Raw genomic sequence first — 17,403 nt, forward strand, 5'->3', positions numbered from 1 at the left:
GAACAAGCTGTAAAGGATAAGGGAGCAGAGTTGTTCTCAACATTGGGAGGCAGGCAGACTTAAGGCTTATTCTAGGGGAAGGGGGCGGGACATGAGCATGATACAATGTATTGCGATAAATGAATATGATTTCTGAGGTGAACTTGTTGTGTATTATACAGCAAGGAAGACGTTTCATTTCACTTTCCTTTGTGGCAGGTGGCAGTCGGATACAAATCATCTCATTTCTCCTCCAAAAGAACACATTTCGAATCGGATTATTGGGGGGATAGTCCTCCAATTCCAAGATTGGGTGGACATGTCCAACTTATCCCCCTGAATTTGCACCATGTTCACGATAGGAAGCAGATGGTTTCAGTAGAAGGCTTGCCTCCCAAGTCTGTCTCTGATGCAACAGAAAGTGAATAAACAAAAATATTTATCTTGCCCTAACTGCTCCTATTTTCTGAGCGAAAAACGTTAAATTACCGATTATTGGAGGCAGTGGCATAATCAGAATCAGGGCCGGATCCAGGATTGTCTGAGGTGGGTGCACCAATAACTAACAAAATTACCCATCATACTGACTCTTCCCAGATAGCAGAAACAGCTTGCAACAAGCATGATATAAGCTTGTCGTGACAAGGATATAAGCTTGTCCCAAGCTTGTTACGACAAGTCTGTAAGCGTATATCAAGGCTGATTCAAGCGACGAAGTTGACAGGCGACAAGCATATTGTAGGCTTGTACTGCAAGATTGTTTCAAGCTTGTCAGTTCAAGCTTATTGCAAACTTGTTATATAAAGCATGCTATAGGCTGGTTACCTCAAGTTTATTTCAAACTTGGTATGTAATGCTTGCTCCAGGCTTGTTACCTCAAGTCTATTTCAAACTTGGGACATAATGCTTGCTACAGGCTTGTTACCTCAAGTTTATTTGAAACTTGGTACATAATGCTTGCTCCAGGCTTGTTACCTCAAGTCTATTTCAAACTTGGTACATAATGCTTGCTACAGGCTTGTCACCTCAAGCTTATTTCAAGCTGTTCACATCAAGTATAGCACATGCTTAATATGTCCCGTTTATTGCAAGCTTCTCAGTAAAGCTTGATACAAATTTATTTCTGCACGTGAGAAAATGATTCATCTGCTTGGCGACATGTATAATGTTTGATGTGTAGGTTAGTATAATGTTCGATGTGTAAGTTACATAAATGATGGTGTGTATTCTTTTGTCATCTGAGGGTGTTTGGATATTGCCATCACTTTATTGGCATTCTTTTAAATATATATAGGGGAAACCATACCATACTTACTATTAATAGTAAACATAGTAGTAGGCTATGGTTTCTGCAATATTTTTAAAAGAATGCCAATAAAGTGGTGGCAATATCCAAACACCCTCAGATGGCAAAAGAACACACACCATCATTTATGTAACTTACACACTGAACATTATACTAACCTTCACATCAAACATTATACATGACGCCAACCAGATGAATCATTTTCTTACGTGCAGAAATAAATCTGTATCAAGATTGACACTACTGGACCTCACTTCAAACCTTATACAAAATGAAATCAAGCTCATATAGACAACAATTCTGCAAAAATAAACGTAAAGGTGAGGACGAAAGAACTGTTAAACCTACATAAGCAATGTTCTGAAAAAGAATAGTTGTGTTCGGTCAAAATGAAAGCAAAATATGTATACTTTCACAATCTGTATTATGCTTCTTTCCTTCGTCTATTATGCGTCTTTGCAGCACGAGGTTTATTTCTGTTGAGTAACATTATTGAGATATCATGTTAAATTATAAATCCATGTCTCACACAACATTGGTGTTGAATATATACCCCATACTCCAGTCTATTGAGATTAGTATCTTATCTCAATATAGAAAGCAACACTTTTCCTGAGTTCCTTGGTGAATATACTATGCGACCTGGCAGATCAGTATCCAATTAGTTTACCATTAACCACAGTTTGATGTTGAAGTTGAGCGTCCCGTTTCAGCACGAAGCTTTATATGAGACACTGACCTGTAGAATCCGCAGTAACGCGTTCAGTGTTTATAAGGTCTTCCACTGAGAATCAACCACGACCCTAGGCGCAGCATAGACGTGCACCATAGACAAACGTCAAGGGCTAAGCAAACTTTTAAATTATCAGATTTCAGGAAAGAAATATAAATTAAATCTTAGAACCACTGCTACACAGGGTGCGAAATACTGAGGATGGCCATTCCCACACTTCAAAATTTTGGAAGAAAATTAATCCTCAACAATTTACTGGCGAGATATGGTGACACTGACACTGTCAGAAGTATACAAACTATTTACAGTAAATCTTAGCACATGCCAGTAAATCTGTGCAGTTAGTGGACAACCTAGTGGTTAAGCATTATCCCTAACCTTACATAGTTCAATAATTTTGGATGTACAATATATGAAATCTTCATTTCAAAACTTTCCAGTGCATTTTTTCTTTTCTTTTTTTTTTTTTTTTTTTTTTACTTATTTATCTACTCCTCTCTCTCCCCGATCATAACTGTTATTATTTCGCATCCTGCTGCTACATAATTGAAATAAATTATCCCTACATTCTAAGCAATAACTGATATAAGGTTTCATGAAAACAATCAGCTTGTATTACAATGTTATTTATTGAACTTATTTACATTTTTTGTATTATTTCTAACTTATTTCCTTAATTGGGTTCCTCAACTTCAACGGTGTCACCTTCCACTACAGGTTTTGAAGTTCTTCGTTCTCTGCAAAATAACGATCATAAATACGTACTGAAAAACATGTAAAACATTGTAATTGCACAGTTAAAAGAAAACATTCATATTGTTTACCTTATAAATACGCTTTCATTAAAATACATTATTATTCTTTGAAGTAAGTGCCACACAAGGCAACAGGGTCTGGCACTCGTTTCTCAGATCTGGTGATCCATGGCTTGGAAGCACTCCAAATATGATCTCTATAGCATTACGGTAGAATTTTTATAGTGAATTAATATTCAATAATCGAGCTCACCTATTCAGATGTTAGATTTGCAGTGTGACACTTCTTATTCAAAGTGTCTTGACTGTCAAATACAATATAATTCATCTCCCCATACTGAAAATTAATAAAGTAATTTTAAACACTACTATACACAAACATTACGCAAACACTCTTTCGGTTTAGCGGCATCCCTTATATTCTACATTTTACGTTTTACAGCCTTATTTGATTAAATTTTGACGATCACTCATAAGAAACACTTGAAAGGAAAGAATCGCGTTTGTTACAATTACAACATACTCTCCCATAGTCTGATATTAAGTCGTCTCGGGATCGCACGAATCTGTCTGGGTCATACAGGGTCAGGGATCTGACTACTTCGTGATCACGAGTCACGAAGTATGTGACCCGTTTCATCACTGGTACCACTGCATGGTATTTATTCACTTTACCTATTTCAATGTTCTAGTGCCAGTAAATTTTCAGTAGAAGTTTTTTCCTAGCTGAAAACGTGCATTGTTCTATGAGAGCATCAATTGAGATAAATCCAGAAATTTTCATATTGTCTCACTCGGTACTGTTGTATAAGTACGGCGTTACGAAAAACAAACGAAGTGATCACTGATATAAGAAATCACTGAGGGATGGAAGAACAAATATTTAATTATTTCTTTAATTTTCTCTCCATGCCTTGTATGAAATACAATCTGATCTCACGATTCACAGGAAAGATAGGCCATAAGTGTGTGAACCTATATACCTTGTATTCTTCACGGAGCAACACAAATGATAGATGATGACCTACAAGGCGTTATCCTGCGTAATGTACAACAGAACGCATGGGAAAGTGTAGTTCGCAATTTACAGGAAAAGCGTAAGAATTTACTAAAATAGGTATCGTGTACACGGACAACTTCGTACCATTTTGCAACGAGTTTGGAACATACCTTAGAGGTTCAATGAAATATTTCTCTTTAAAAATATATATATAAAAAGTTACTGGTGACTAATACGTAAGGAGGTGTTGAGCAACAATTCTCTGGATTTATTTGTGACAGTAAAACAAACGGATTTTAATCCTGAGCCTTACAGCGGAGGAATACATCTTTGCAACGTTTCATTCTTTCAAAACACAAGAATAACTGATAGGAAGACATGCATATTGCCTTCATCATACATATCAAATGAAGAAGGGATGACTCATTACCGTAACTGTAACACTAAGTTTATTTGACCCATATTCATGGAACGTCGTGTCGGAATCATTAGCGTCGTTTCACAATTCATTATAGAGAAGTAATAAATACTCCTGCGACCTATCGACCTAGTTCTTTATATCCCATCTTTGAAAGCAGAAACATTTCTCAGTGTACATGGCACAAAGCAGGCAAATCACTTCATTTACTTCAATCCAGTCAAATTCTGAATGCATTTTAAGACCTATGTCTCCCTATTTATTTTCCTGGTAATTTGTTCTTGAGTGTTTACGCATACGCATACTTTGGCGTGCTCCATCCTATTGAAATCTTTTTGTCTTTGGGGAAAAAACTACTCTTACTTTTTTTTAAAATTTATTTTTATTACTGCCACTGCTGAATGAAGTCTTTATCTTGTGGATAAAACATTAACCTTTGTTTCTTGTTCAATTTTGCTGTTGATTACTTCTTTTTCATACTGAATGAAGTCTTATCTTCCGGGAAACTCGGGAATGTCTTTGTAAGAGAGAAATGTGCATTTACTATTATTTTGTCTTTTAACAAAATTTTCTAACTGCTGAAGTCTTTATCTTCTAGGAAAAAAAAACTGTTTCTTGATTAGTTTTAATGTTATTTTACTTCTTTTCTATCTCCTGAATGAAACCTTATCTTTTGAGAAGAAAAAAAAACTACAATACCATTCTGTATCTTAATTAATTATAGTGCTTTATTGCTTGTTTCTATACTAAACGAAATAATCTTATCGTCTGAAAGATTCTGCTATTGCATATTTCTCTATTACAATGGCATTGCAGAGTTTTCCAGAATGTAAGATGGTTTCATTTAGTATAGAAAAGAAGTAATTAACTCTAATCAATCAAGAAAGAGGGTGGTATTGTAGTTTTTCTCTCAAGAGATGAGTTCGTTCAGTAGATAGAAAAGATGTAAAATAACACTAAAATTAGTCAAGAAAAAAAGAGGTTAGTTGCTTTCTGTTTTTCATGCAGCAGGTAGGAAATGTTTTTAGAAGGCAAACATAACAGAAAGTGCCTATCTGTCTATTACTGTGACATCGCAGTTTTCAAAAAATGAAATTTCCTTCAGTATAGAAAATAAGTAATCAACACCAAAATTAATCAAGGAATAAACGTTAGTCTTAAAAAAAATCATCAGCAGATAGGAGTAATCAAAAAAATAAAATTAAACTAACAGAGGTACTTTCTTCCAGAAGACAAGAAAATAAAAATGTAAACAGTAATGAATCTCGATTTTAGTTAAAATTTCCACCCTCCGAGGAAAGTAACAGGCAAGTTGCTAAATTATAAGGGATAATAAAATAATAAGTACATACAAGGTAAACATTTTATCTCATTTCACTAAGTTGCAGATCCCTAGCTTATTTAGTGATGGTAAGAACTTTCCTCTCTCTCTCGTGATTGTAAGGAAAATAGGTAAAACTATACTTACCTACGCAGTAGTCTAGGCTCCGCCTGCTGCAGCCAAAGACCCAATACTTCCTTCACCGTTTCTTCTGTTGCGTCGGTGTACATCTTACGACCAGCAGCTGAAAAGAAAGATAGAATTTCAAGCAAAAACTAGCGATTTTTATTCTTTTATTGTATAAAAAAAAAGTCATTTGAAATAAATTTCCCTCTTTCCTCTTAAATAGCTTTAGGGAATTATGGTATGATTTGTAAACGTGCATACCTAGAGCTGAAAGTAATTCCTATATTATTTTTCAAGTCATCTAAGCTAGGCCCCTATTTTGTGATTTTTATGTAAGGGTACTATAGAAAGTTATCTTTCACCACACTTTTGGTATATTATATAATGGAAAAGTTACATTTTTCTATACAAGTGTAACAAGACTTTCTTCCGGTGCCCTTAGTGGTGATATGGTTTTGAGTCAACGTTTCAAGTCACTTTAAATAACACTACAAAAAACATTAGGTTTTGGCTAACTTCGTTGTCACGAAAAATTGAAAGACGAAGACGACAGAAAGAAGAAAGTTTGACTATTCGCCGTCTTGAAAGCCTGCAACTTTTCTCTTTTTATACTGGAATTATGGTAACTTCGAAAGCTATATTCTTCTAGTGTTTTATCTGCGTTCTAGTGTTAGACAAAGAGCTCTGAAATTTTGCACCTTTAAAATATCGACAGGGGACACAGTTTGGCATACTATGTAATACTACCAGACTAACAGTGTTGCCAACCCAACAAAGTTATATTCTTTCAAAGTTACATTCATGTGGTAGACAGTATCAAATTTACAGGTATACACGAAAAGTCTGGTGCAAAATTATACTTCACATAGTGATTCCTACACTGTACTTCAATTTAAATTCGTTGACACTATTGACTTTATTTAGCCCTGGAATCATTCCTACCTTGGAATTTTATTTGGTTTTAGGTTTTCCGTACACCTTACAAATTGTTTTTGAATGCTTTTTCAAGCAAAGATTTGTTTAAATGTGTACTTTGCCAGTAAAGCTTTGTTTACAACACAGAGTGTTGGATTAGTTATTGAATTTCCTATATATTCTACACAGATTTTATATTCACCCAGTAAGGGTGAACACATTTACATATTATACTACTTGACAGTAAAAGCATCCTAAAATACTCAAAGCATACTTTATTCATGAAGAATTACTTCTGATTGCTTGGGACATACTAATATGAGAACACACGTCCAGTACGAGAGAAGTAAGACTTAGTAATTAGCAAACTAGAATTTTGTATGGTTACTAGCATAAATAAATAAATGAAGTTAAATATTTCACTACCACTTTTCAAATCAACTTACTGTGGATCTTTTTGCACATTTGGGTGGACCCAAAGGTGTGCTTTTTTGCTTCATGATCCTTGGTTTCCTGCCAGAGTAGGAGAATTCCATTGCGAGCTTGTCGCACAAAGTTCTTCTTATTGCATTGTGAGCGAAACCTTTTAAATCCTTACCACCAATTGACAGTAATACTTTTACCTGAAAAAAGGAAATTATTTAGATCTAATGCATGCTGAAATCGAAAAAAAAAACAATATATATAAGGGTCCGTATTGTTATGTTTTTCTACCAGTGGGAAAAAAAATAACGAAGCATGAATGAAACTAGATTAATTTTTAAATACCGTAATGTGAAGTGTGAAAAAAAAGGGCGTGGAGTTCTGAGTTTCATGCAAGGCCGTATCAAATGGGCTACGTGACTAACAAAAACTGTTTGCCTGGGATTTATTTGGTAACTTTCAGCTTTATATCGAAATTGCGGTTATTTAAAAGGACCATTGTCCGTTTGAATTATATATATATATATATATGTGTGTGTGTGTGTGTGTATGTATATGGAAGTTACATACACTTTCAAAAGTAACAAGAAACAGTGGGTTAATCAATGCTGCCAACAAGTAGTGTCAGAAAATAGCTAAATGACGCACAGAAACTAGCTAAAAATGCTTCAACTTACCTTAAATTATAGGTAACAGAATTTAGGAACAAAGAAAGTAAAAATTTGGTACTTTTTGTCTACTAGTTTACAAAGATGTTATAATATTATTTATCTTTTGATATCCTCAAATCAAACAGTTTCACAATATAATTTGTTCCTTCATTGACTAGAAGTAATAAAATCTCTTTAATTATTTCCAACTTCAAATGCTGGGTATGTCTTGATAACACTATTAATCTATCACAAAAATATATACATACACATGCACGCATCTTAACAAGAAAAACCCAACCCAAACTAAAAATAACTAGAAACTAATCAAACAACTGACTATGGAGAAAGCAGATTCAGGAATCCCAATTTACCGTGACGGATAGGTGAGACTGATAAAAGATATCTAATCTACTGTGACAATGTAAGTGCTGTTCTAAACAGAAGAATTAGAAAAATACCAAGATAAACTACTTTTTTTTTTAGGTTTTCCATATATTCTAAAAAAAATTGACTGCAAAAGATTTAATTGCCGCCTAAATGACTATATTAGCAAGTATGAATGGCAAGTTGACCAAAATTCAGCAGCGGCTGGTACTATATGTTGCATGGTTGTGCAAACGGATATTTTTTAATACTAAAACTATTTTTAAGTATTAATGTAGTGTATCAGTAAAAAATAAACCTCTGCTCTTGAGCGCAAAAACAGTATTGATGCATTTCTGAAAAAAGTAAATTAAAAAACGCAAAAAAAAGAGAGAGATTTACATTTCCGGTGGCAGCGAAAGTTGCTACTGGAAGCAGTAATATCGAGCATATGGCAGCAAGCTCCTATCTGTTAACATGGGGAAGTGGATTTATTCTTGCATCGCTCCTATCTTCCCGCATAGCTTTCTTGCGGTTGCCTTTCTTCCGCAACTGGTCAGCTTCTGTAATAGTCACAAATTCCTCCGCTTAGCAGCGCTTGACTCAATTTATAGGGTGAGGGAGATACAGACGCTTGGAAAAAAGAAGTTATTCACAAAACAAACTCGCAAAGAACAAATATAAGTCTGGTGGTAGCAGGGACGAATCCAAGCTGAAAGTTTGGGGGGCGGTCGTTCGAAGTCAATAGATTTTATTTAACATTTATAATACAAAAGTGAAAATTCTTGGGATAAGATTTAATTTTTAAAAAACCCTATTCTGGGGGGGGGGATCGATCGAGTCTCCAAGAAGAAAATGTCTTACTACTGGTCTAATTCCTAGCTCTGTGTCTTTCGTGCATATGATTCTGTGTTCGATTTCCGGCGGAGAGCATAAATTAATATCAAATCATTCACTTCCAATACTCATCTGTCTTCTTTAGCCTAATTTGCTGGAATGTTAAACTATTTTTTTTTTTTCATTTTCGAAGGAAAACATCTTAGATTTCATGCTTCTTTACAGACAAAAATACGTGGTTTCTGAAAATGGACTTTTTGTACCGTATATTTATACAAAGAAATGCTAACAAAATGCATATTGTCGGAGGAGAGAGGTGTTTCTGGACCCTAAAGAAAATAAAGCGGAAAATATTTGCGGTAGGGTTGCTTTCTATTCAGAGAATCTTGGCGAGCAGCATTTCAGATTTCAATAAAGTCATAGAAAATTTGAAGCCCAAAAGATCAAAGAAAGACCTTCCATTCTAAAATAATGCATAGATTATATAATTAAATAATTTTGTTTAACTGCGTGCATGCAATTTTCTTGCTTTTTTTTCTTCTTTTCGGATTAACGCCATCATTCATGGCTTACAGCACATACTATATATTCGATTTATCTCGTATTCAATAACATGAGTGTAGAAGTTTTGTATATAAATAGTGTATAAACGTACATTGATAGTGGTTGTTTGAAAAAAAGGAAATAGCTTATATATTAAATCAATATTAGAGAAAAAAATTAATCAATAATATATAAATAGAGCTTAAAAGACTTTCCCCTTCATATTTCCTGAATATTTTTTGGGGGAAGGGGAACACTTGCGCGTACCTACATACCTTTCATATTGCAACATTGCAACCGGTGCTTGTACAGACTACGATCCGCTACTGCCAAAATTATAGTCCATAGCTAATGCACATGATAATGGCTAAATTGGCCAAAATGGAGTTGATGCTAACATTTAGTCAAAAAAGAGATGTTCCAAAAAGACGTAAATTAAAAGATATAACAAAGATTTGAAACCTGCTTCATAACTTGTACAGTTTCGATAGGACACTTACATATTTCTTTCCGAAGTTAGGATCTTCAAGCTTTCTCTCAAATGTTTGAAAATCATCCAACGTTCGCAGAGGCAGAAGGCCAAGAAGTTCGGATTCTTCGTTTATGGACTCTGCTTTCACACTCACATCATTACTTAGAAGTGTGTCGACTTTCTTCTCGACGGAAGATACTCTTTCACTAAGGTCAGCTAAAGTAGATTGCATTTGGCCAAATACCATTCTGATATCTGCAATAAATTTTAGGAAATATTGTTTTGAAGGTGTTAATATAACTAGAAAATATACTATTTCACAAATCATTGAAACAATAAAATGTACATTCATGTCCAAAATGATAGTCGCACATCTATAACTGTCTTCTTGTAAGAATACTGTATAATTTGATAATAATTTTACAGGATACTTTTAGTACCGATACTATGTGTATAATCGAGAAATGTATATTTGTAGAAAATGTTATAGAGAAAGAATTATAAGCACGTAAATTAGAACAAATGGACAAGAAAGTTTTATTTTCGTTTTATTATTCTTATTTACTGCTCTTTTGATATGAAATTTACTACATACATGTCTTTGCCGATTATGCACATACCAACATTATAAGAAATACAGGGCGAATTCGTTATCAAATTTTATTCGTAAAACAACATATTTATAGACATGCGACAAAAATGTTGGACATGAGTGTACGTTTGTGGTGGACAAACACCGTGTGCGTGGGTTTTCTCAGGGTTCTATCGTTCCCCTCCACTTTCTTCACTCCATCATTTAATTCATTCTCATCATCACCGTCTCCTTTAGGCTGCCCCGCATAACCGTGGGACAAAACTCAAAGATTTTATTTTAATATGATTTGGCTGTTCATTTAATCAGAAATCTTGGGGGGGAAAAGTGGGGAACAATTAGGAAGACGTGTGTAGAAGACCACTACGTTGGAGAATTATGACCAGGTCATTAGAGTATGACGTCATTCATCAGCACTGCGGAAGGAAAGGGTTGATTGCTCAGAGGTAGAACGTAGCCTTTTGGTGCGACGGATCTTTGGTTCAATCTCCGGCCTCATGAGTTTATGATGGACAATATCATATTCGTGAGGGTTTTCCCGTTCTCATGCCACTAATTCCTTCATAATCATTCACTATCATTAGTCATCCGTGTATCTTAACATTAACCCTAGGAAGACTAAACTATAATTGGTCACGTGAAAGACTAAGAGGGGCAATTTTGCTCGCGGTTGTAAATTCCAATTTTAACCCTACTAATGTATTTTAAAGTTATTTAATGGCTGCTACTAATAAATGTGAGTTGTAAAATTATTTTAAGACGTGAAATTTTAATAGGAAATATTACAAATATAAGTCCCAGTACAGACTACTACCGCATTTGGTTAGCAGACATGAAGTAGCTTTAAATACATTAGCCTGTGTAGACAAGTTACTATACTAAACCTGAGAGTATTAAGTTTGCTCAATGTATTTGGTCTAGGAATTAATTCGTGCGGTTGGTACGCACACATTGAAGCTGTAGTACAAACACAAAATACATAAATACCTTAAGAAAAATATTGTCCATCGCTAGCCACCACTTTCGCCCATCTGTCAGGCAATGTACGGATTCCGTGGCGAAAGAAGTCCTCATCCTTGGAAGCGATCCAGTCAGAGACCCATGTTTCGATATCTTCTGAAGAAGTAAACCGCTGTCCAATCAAATCGTTGTTCATGCAATCGAACAAGTAGTAGTCCGAAGAAGCAACGTCTGGTGAATACGGCGGGTGGGGTAAAACTTCCCATCCGACATTTTCTAAATAGGGTTTGACCGGTTTTGCGACATGTGGGCGAGCGTTATCATGTTGAACAATAAGTTTATCATGTCTGTTCTCCCATTCTGGTCGTGTTCTGGCCAGAGCTTGCTTCAAACGCATTAATTGTCGTCGATAACGTTCTCCATTCATAGTTTCACCCGGTTGCAGCAGCTCATAGTACACCACACCTTTCATATCCCACCATATGCACAGCATAACCTTTGCACAGTGAATATCTCGTTTTGGTTGTGATGGACCTGGTTCACCTGGTTTCACCCAGGCCTTTTTTCGTTTAGGGTTCTCGTAATGGATCCACTTCTCATCACCCGTAATAATTCGATGCAGAAACCCCTTTCTGCTCTGTCGTTGAAGCAGCAATTCGCAAATGGTTTTTCGTCTTTCAACGTCTCTGTCTTTCAATTCATGTGGAACCCAATGTGACATCTTTTGAATCATTTCCATGGCTTTCAAGCGTTTGGAGACTGTTGTTTGATCAACACCTAATGCCGCTGCAAGTTGTTCCTGCGTTTGACACGAATCCTGCTCGAGCAATGCTGTCAATTCTTCGTCTTGAAATTTTTTTGGCTGTCCAGCTCGCTCTTGGTCTGCCAAGCCGAAATCACCACTTCTAAACCGTGCAAACCACTTCTGACACGTTCGCTCAGCTAGAGCATGGTCACCATACACTTCCACCAAAATACGATGACTTTCAGTCGCACTTTTCTGCATGTTAAAGTAATGCAGCAGGACACCCCGCAAAAACACTTTATCAGGCACAAATTGCGCCATGTTCACTTAACTACAAACTGGTGTTGTTGACGCTTTAATCCACTGCCCTATACTACGAACGATACGCGATGACAGGGGTTTGCAACACATGTGTGGATACACGGAACTGTGGGACGCTCCGTTCGTTGCGCCATCTCTTGTCCACCCGCACGAATTAATTCCTAGACCAAATATAAAAGTAGATTATGTTAATTTAGCCATCCATTCAAAGAATAGATAAGTTTACAATGATCCTTTTAAAGTAAAACTGTACTTCTCTTAACACTTCTAAGTTGCTAAAGAAGATGTATTTAGTCACCTGCGCTATTAAAAAAAAAAAAAAAAAAAACTACCACAATAATGTGCTTTCTAATAAAACTAAAATTTAAGTTTAGATTACAGAAGAAAATACAAAAAATTTCAAACGTTGTAAAATTCATTTGTTCGGGCAAAGAGAAAAAGAAAGTGCGGGTAAATTTGACCAACCTTCGTCTTTCTATGGTTAAGGACATAACAGCGGGGTTATGAAGAACGGGACCTACAGCTTAAAGTGAGATCCGAACCACTACTCAGTTTGCACTCGAGAGATATTGTTCTTCATTTGAACTCGAAACCAGAATCCCTTGATAACAAAGGCGATAAATCCACAGACTCATCATCCATGGAGGTCAACTGATAGAAATACGTTGCAGTGATCTTGCATACTTGTGAATATTTTAGGAGCCACTTAAGAACCAAAAGTGGAATCACTCTACAGTTATACACATTAAATCAATGGACAATTTTAAAAGACTACATAGTACAGAAGATCTAATTTAGTCAAAGTCAGAAATATAGGCTTAATTTAATTTGCTAATAAATACCAGAAGTGACTAATAGTTCTGGACCATTCATACTATCTTTCTGAATAAAACCTTTATTATTATTATTATTATTAACAAACCAGTCAAACCTAACAGAAATCTCTGTTTCGTCGATCTACTTTCCAATGTTATAAATTTAGACACTTGATCAGCTTCTGTGGAAAAGTTTTGTTAACCGCCCGCTAGTGTGACAGACACTAGAGGCAGTTCGGCGGGAACTCCAAACTTGATCAAATAAAATCACAATTAAAGAGAGAAGTTAAAAAAGTATTTTTCACGAATCCCACCCCCACTCAACTTGTGGACGATCATGCCTCCGACAAGGGAAATTCAAGCTTAACCAATGCTGAAGGAGTAGACTGCTGAATAATTTACGATGTACTGGTAAATTGTTTGCAGAACTAGTTGACCTATGACCTCTAGTTTGAGCGGGTTGAGGTCATTTCTCGAGGTTGCGACCTTGTTCAATCGAATCATCAGCCTCAAATTACCTTTACTCTTAAAAAAAAAAAGGGGGCGCAATGGTTACTCTATTTTAATCTAAGGTAAACCTATTTAAATAAAAGAAACCTGGTTTAAAGCAAAAATTCCGGTTCAAGTGAAAAAAGTTTTTTTTTTTAAAGAAAAGAAAAGAACACGGTTTTTGCCAATCCTGAAAATAGCATTATTTCTTTATTACATCCGTTCAGATTGCAAATATTTTTCTGAGATTTTAGATTCAGACTTCAGCTGGTAGAAAAGAAAGTAAACAAAACCACTAAACTCAATCAAGAGACAGAAGTTACTGTTTTTAGAGGATAAAAAGGTAAGCAACGAAAAACCTAGTTTCCTCAAACTTACACCCTCGACTTCTTACCTTACAAACTTCAAACTAATATGCCAACTTATTTTCGCGTAATAATCCATTTTGAGTTATTGTTAATATCTAATAAGTAATTTTTCGAAGTTCATCGTTCTTTTACCCTAAACCCAAAAGTCCATACCTGATCGAACCTTTCCTTGCACTTATTGTAAAGCGATGAAATGAGTGATATCATTTAATCTAAGATTGATGAAGTATACATTAGAATAAGTAATTGTTACCAAATAAAGTCGGACATAAATATTTATATTCTTCATTTGAACTATTTCAATTTTGCCACCAACCTCCGAATAAATATGGAAGAACATAAGGAACGAAAATAGGCATGATGCATTCTAAAATGAGTGAAATGTCCTTGCTGTATTTAAATATAATCCGTACCGATTCTTGGGGAAGCCACATCAGTTAAAATTTGTAGTGTATCGGTGAAAGCTAAAACAAGCAAGCTTAGGCAATGTATTAATTCAAAGCAGTTTTCTCCTCAATTGTAGAGATAAAACGTAATTTTTATTACTTTAGCAGACGGCTCTCCAAATTTATATCGATTTTGTTGATTTTTTCACTAGATTTTCACTAGATTTCACTACTTTACAAACGCTTTACGAACCACAGCATAGCGAGCGGAGGGGATTAGAAGCCCGTAGGACTCATTTTTTCTTATCTTTTAAGTTACACACGATTGGCATTGCAGCCATTGTAGACGGTCATTTTCCAAAACTTAACATACAAATACTGGCATTTCGTTCCTTGCTTGTATTCAACCGCCTTCCGCCCTGGCAAATAGCTCCACCATAATATATTTACTTTCCCATGTATTTGTACATAAAATTTATTGAGTTTAAACACATTATCATTTAACTACCTTCACTATTAATATGGGGTTAACTTTAGAAGATGGCTCCTACCTAATTAAATAACTTATTTTAATGTGTTTAGACTTAATAAATCGTATCTGTTATATAGAATCCTACGAAATGGAAATTTAGTATGCTTTGGTGATCTAATTGACAAGGCGGTAGGCAGATGAATGCAAGCAAGGAGTGAGATGGCAGTAAGTACATATGAACCTTTGGAAAATGACCGTCTGCAATGGTTGCAATGCCAAACGTGTGTAACTTAAAAAGTAGGAAAAAAACGAGCCGTGCGGGGCTTCTATTCCCCTTCGCTCGCTCAGCTATGCTACGTAAAGTGTTATGTAACGGCATATTTTTGGAACTAGGGGGGGGAATATTTTGCTTAAATCTTGTACTTTCTTGCTATATATTCTGTACTTTTTTTTTTTTTGGTTTAGGTAGGTTAAGTTAGTTTGGGTTAGTTTAGCTTAGGCTGGGTTAAGATTCTTGGGCATTACTCGAGCAGACGGTTCTACCAAATGTTCACACATTGCATTTTCCGGTTTCCTTTTGTAGAATAATTCACTAAATGAGCAGCTATTGCATAAATCATGAACCAACTTGTGCTAGGTGGCCACAAAAAAAGCACGAACGTCATTAACCGAGTCAGGGCAGGAGCGCAGCAGGGGGTCCCGAGCGGAGCGAGGGGCTGCGTCCGTAGAGAGCAGGCATGTCAGCGACGGAGGATATGCACATGAACGAGGAAAGTGAAAAAATATATAAAATATCCGCAATAATTTTTACATGGTGATTTTACCTGAATTCGTACTTTCTGCCTATATTTTCTGTGTTTTTGATGATTTAGTTTAGGTTTGGTTAGTTATGTTAGTAATTACAGTTACGTAACACCAACTTATTTCTCATGTAAGCACGGTGATTTTACCTGATTTTGGCCCCCAAGTTCCAAAATTATCTATATGTAACAGTATTATTTCAAATCTAGTGAAAAATGACCACAAAATCGATATAAATATGGTAGAGCCGTCTGTTAAAGTAATGCCTTAACATGTTATCAAGTATTCCACCTATAAATTTTTAATATGGTAAAGCCGTCTGCTGAAATTAACCTTCTAATCTTTGTACTGATGTTCAGGGGCGCCCGAAAAATTTTTTCTAGGGAGGAGCCCATCTCCATGGATGCTATATTTGCTATATTACGTATACATTTTTGTAAGCCAGAAGGGGGCCCGGGTCCTACTCTGCCCTCCCCTTCGGGCGCCCATGCTGATGTTAATTGTCAAGAGACATCACTGACATTAAAGAATCCAATGGCTAAAAATTGTATACATTATACGGATGAACACATACTTAAAAAAAAAAAAAAAAAGTACAAGCATAAAATTCCATCCATATTTCGAAAGTAATGAAGTAAGACTAGTGTATAAAATTATCCTAAAAGCGCTCAGCGCGCCAGTTTAAAACAAAACTCACCTTTTTATTTTGTAACTAAAACTAAATTAGGGCTTACTGTTACATTTTATACACAGAGCTTACCTTTGTTTACCTTTTGGAAGAAATCAACTCGGCAAATATCTAAGACTACTCGCCAATCCTACAGATGGCTCCATTTTCTAAACAATCGACAAACGTCAAGCGTTTTGAATCAAGCTTGAAATAGGCTTAGTAGAAAGTTGATAAATTCAAGCTTCTCTTCAAGTTAAAATCAAGCTCAAATAAACGTTGATTGTCGCTTGTCGCATTCAAGCTTCTTTTCAAGTTAAAAACAAGCTAAAGTAAACGTTGATTGTCGCTTGTCGCATCAACTGTACATTGCTAAGCCAAAATCAAGGGAAAGCGACCCTTGATTTAAGCTTACATGCTATCTGGGTTCAAGGTGACATGTGACAATATTCTTTACCCCTGACAACTTTGATGCTTAGAACGAAGCAAAGTATTTTAAAGAGGGTCGTAAGTGGAATACAGGAAAAAATGTCCTTTTTTTCCTCCTGCTTTCTGTTTTCTTCCCTACTTGACAAATTCTATATTGTTTTGTTTGGTGAATCCTTTTCCTTAAACCTTCAGAAAATCCACTTAAACTATTGCTTCTGCAAAGCTCTGCTTTCTTTTAAACCCCAAACGGAAACATGATGGTAGAAAGTACTGCTCTCAACGGGTCGTGTCGGGTCGGGTTGAAGACCGACCCGACCCGACCCGTGACTCGACCCGATGACCCGACCCGAACAAACTGACCCGAACCGTGATCCGACCTCATTGACCTGACCCAACAACCCGACCCGAGCTGACCCGATTGACCCGACCCGAATAACCCAACCCGACTGACCCGACCCGACAGCCCGAACCGAATAGCCTGACCCGACAACCCGACCCGAGTTGACTCGACTGA

The 17,403-nt window shown here is 36.0% G+C and overlaps 1 protein-coding gene across 1 annotated transcript; it reads right to left on the reverse strand.

Moving 5' to 3' along the window:
* Positions 1-2,513: 2,513 nt before the first annotated feature.
* On the reverse strand, positions 2,514-16,583 carry LOC145667193 (uncharacterized). Its single transcript, XM_081734900.1, has 5 exons — positions 16,554-16,583; positions 9,873-10,099; positions 7,000-7,176; positions 5,660-5,756; positions 2,514-2,755 (listed from the first exon to the last, which is right to left on the reverse strand). The coding sequence occupies exons 2-4, from the start codon at positions 10,089-10,091 to the stop codon at positions 5,712-5,714; spliced, it is 441 nt and encodes a 146-aa protein (XP_081591026.1). The 5' UTR covers positions 10,092-10,099; positions 16,554-16,583; the 3' UTR covers positions 2,514-2,755; positions 5,660-5,711.
* Between the last annotated feature and the right edge of the window lie 820 nt (positions 16,584-17,403).

The sequence above is a fragment of the Thermobia domestica genome, chromosome 1, assembly GCF_964235325.1.
Source record: "Thermobia domestica chromosome 1, izTheDome1.hap1.1, whole genome shotgun sequence".
Lineage (NCBI taxonomy): Eukaryota > Metazoa > Arthropoda > Insecta > Zygentoma > Lepismatidae > Thermobia > Thermobia domestica.

Coding starts and splice junctions, on each gene's coding strand:
- LOC145667193 (XM_081734900.1), bottom strand. CDS start 10,091: ATGGTATTTGGCCAAATGCAATCTACTTTAGCTGACCTTAGTGAAAGA. Junction 7,177..9,872: donor CTAACTTCGGAAAGAAATAT/GTAAGTGTCCTA, acceptor TCCTTTTTTCAG/GTAAAAGTATTACTGTCAAT. Junction 5,757..6,999: donor AATGTGCAAAAAGATCCACA/GTAAGTTGATTT, acceptor CTTTCTTTTCAG/CTGCTGGTCGTAAGATGTAC.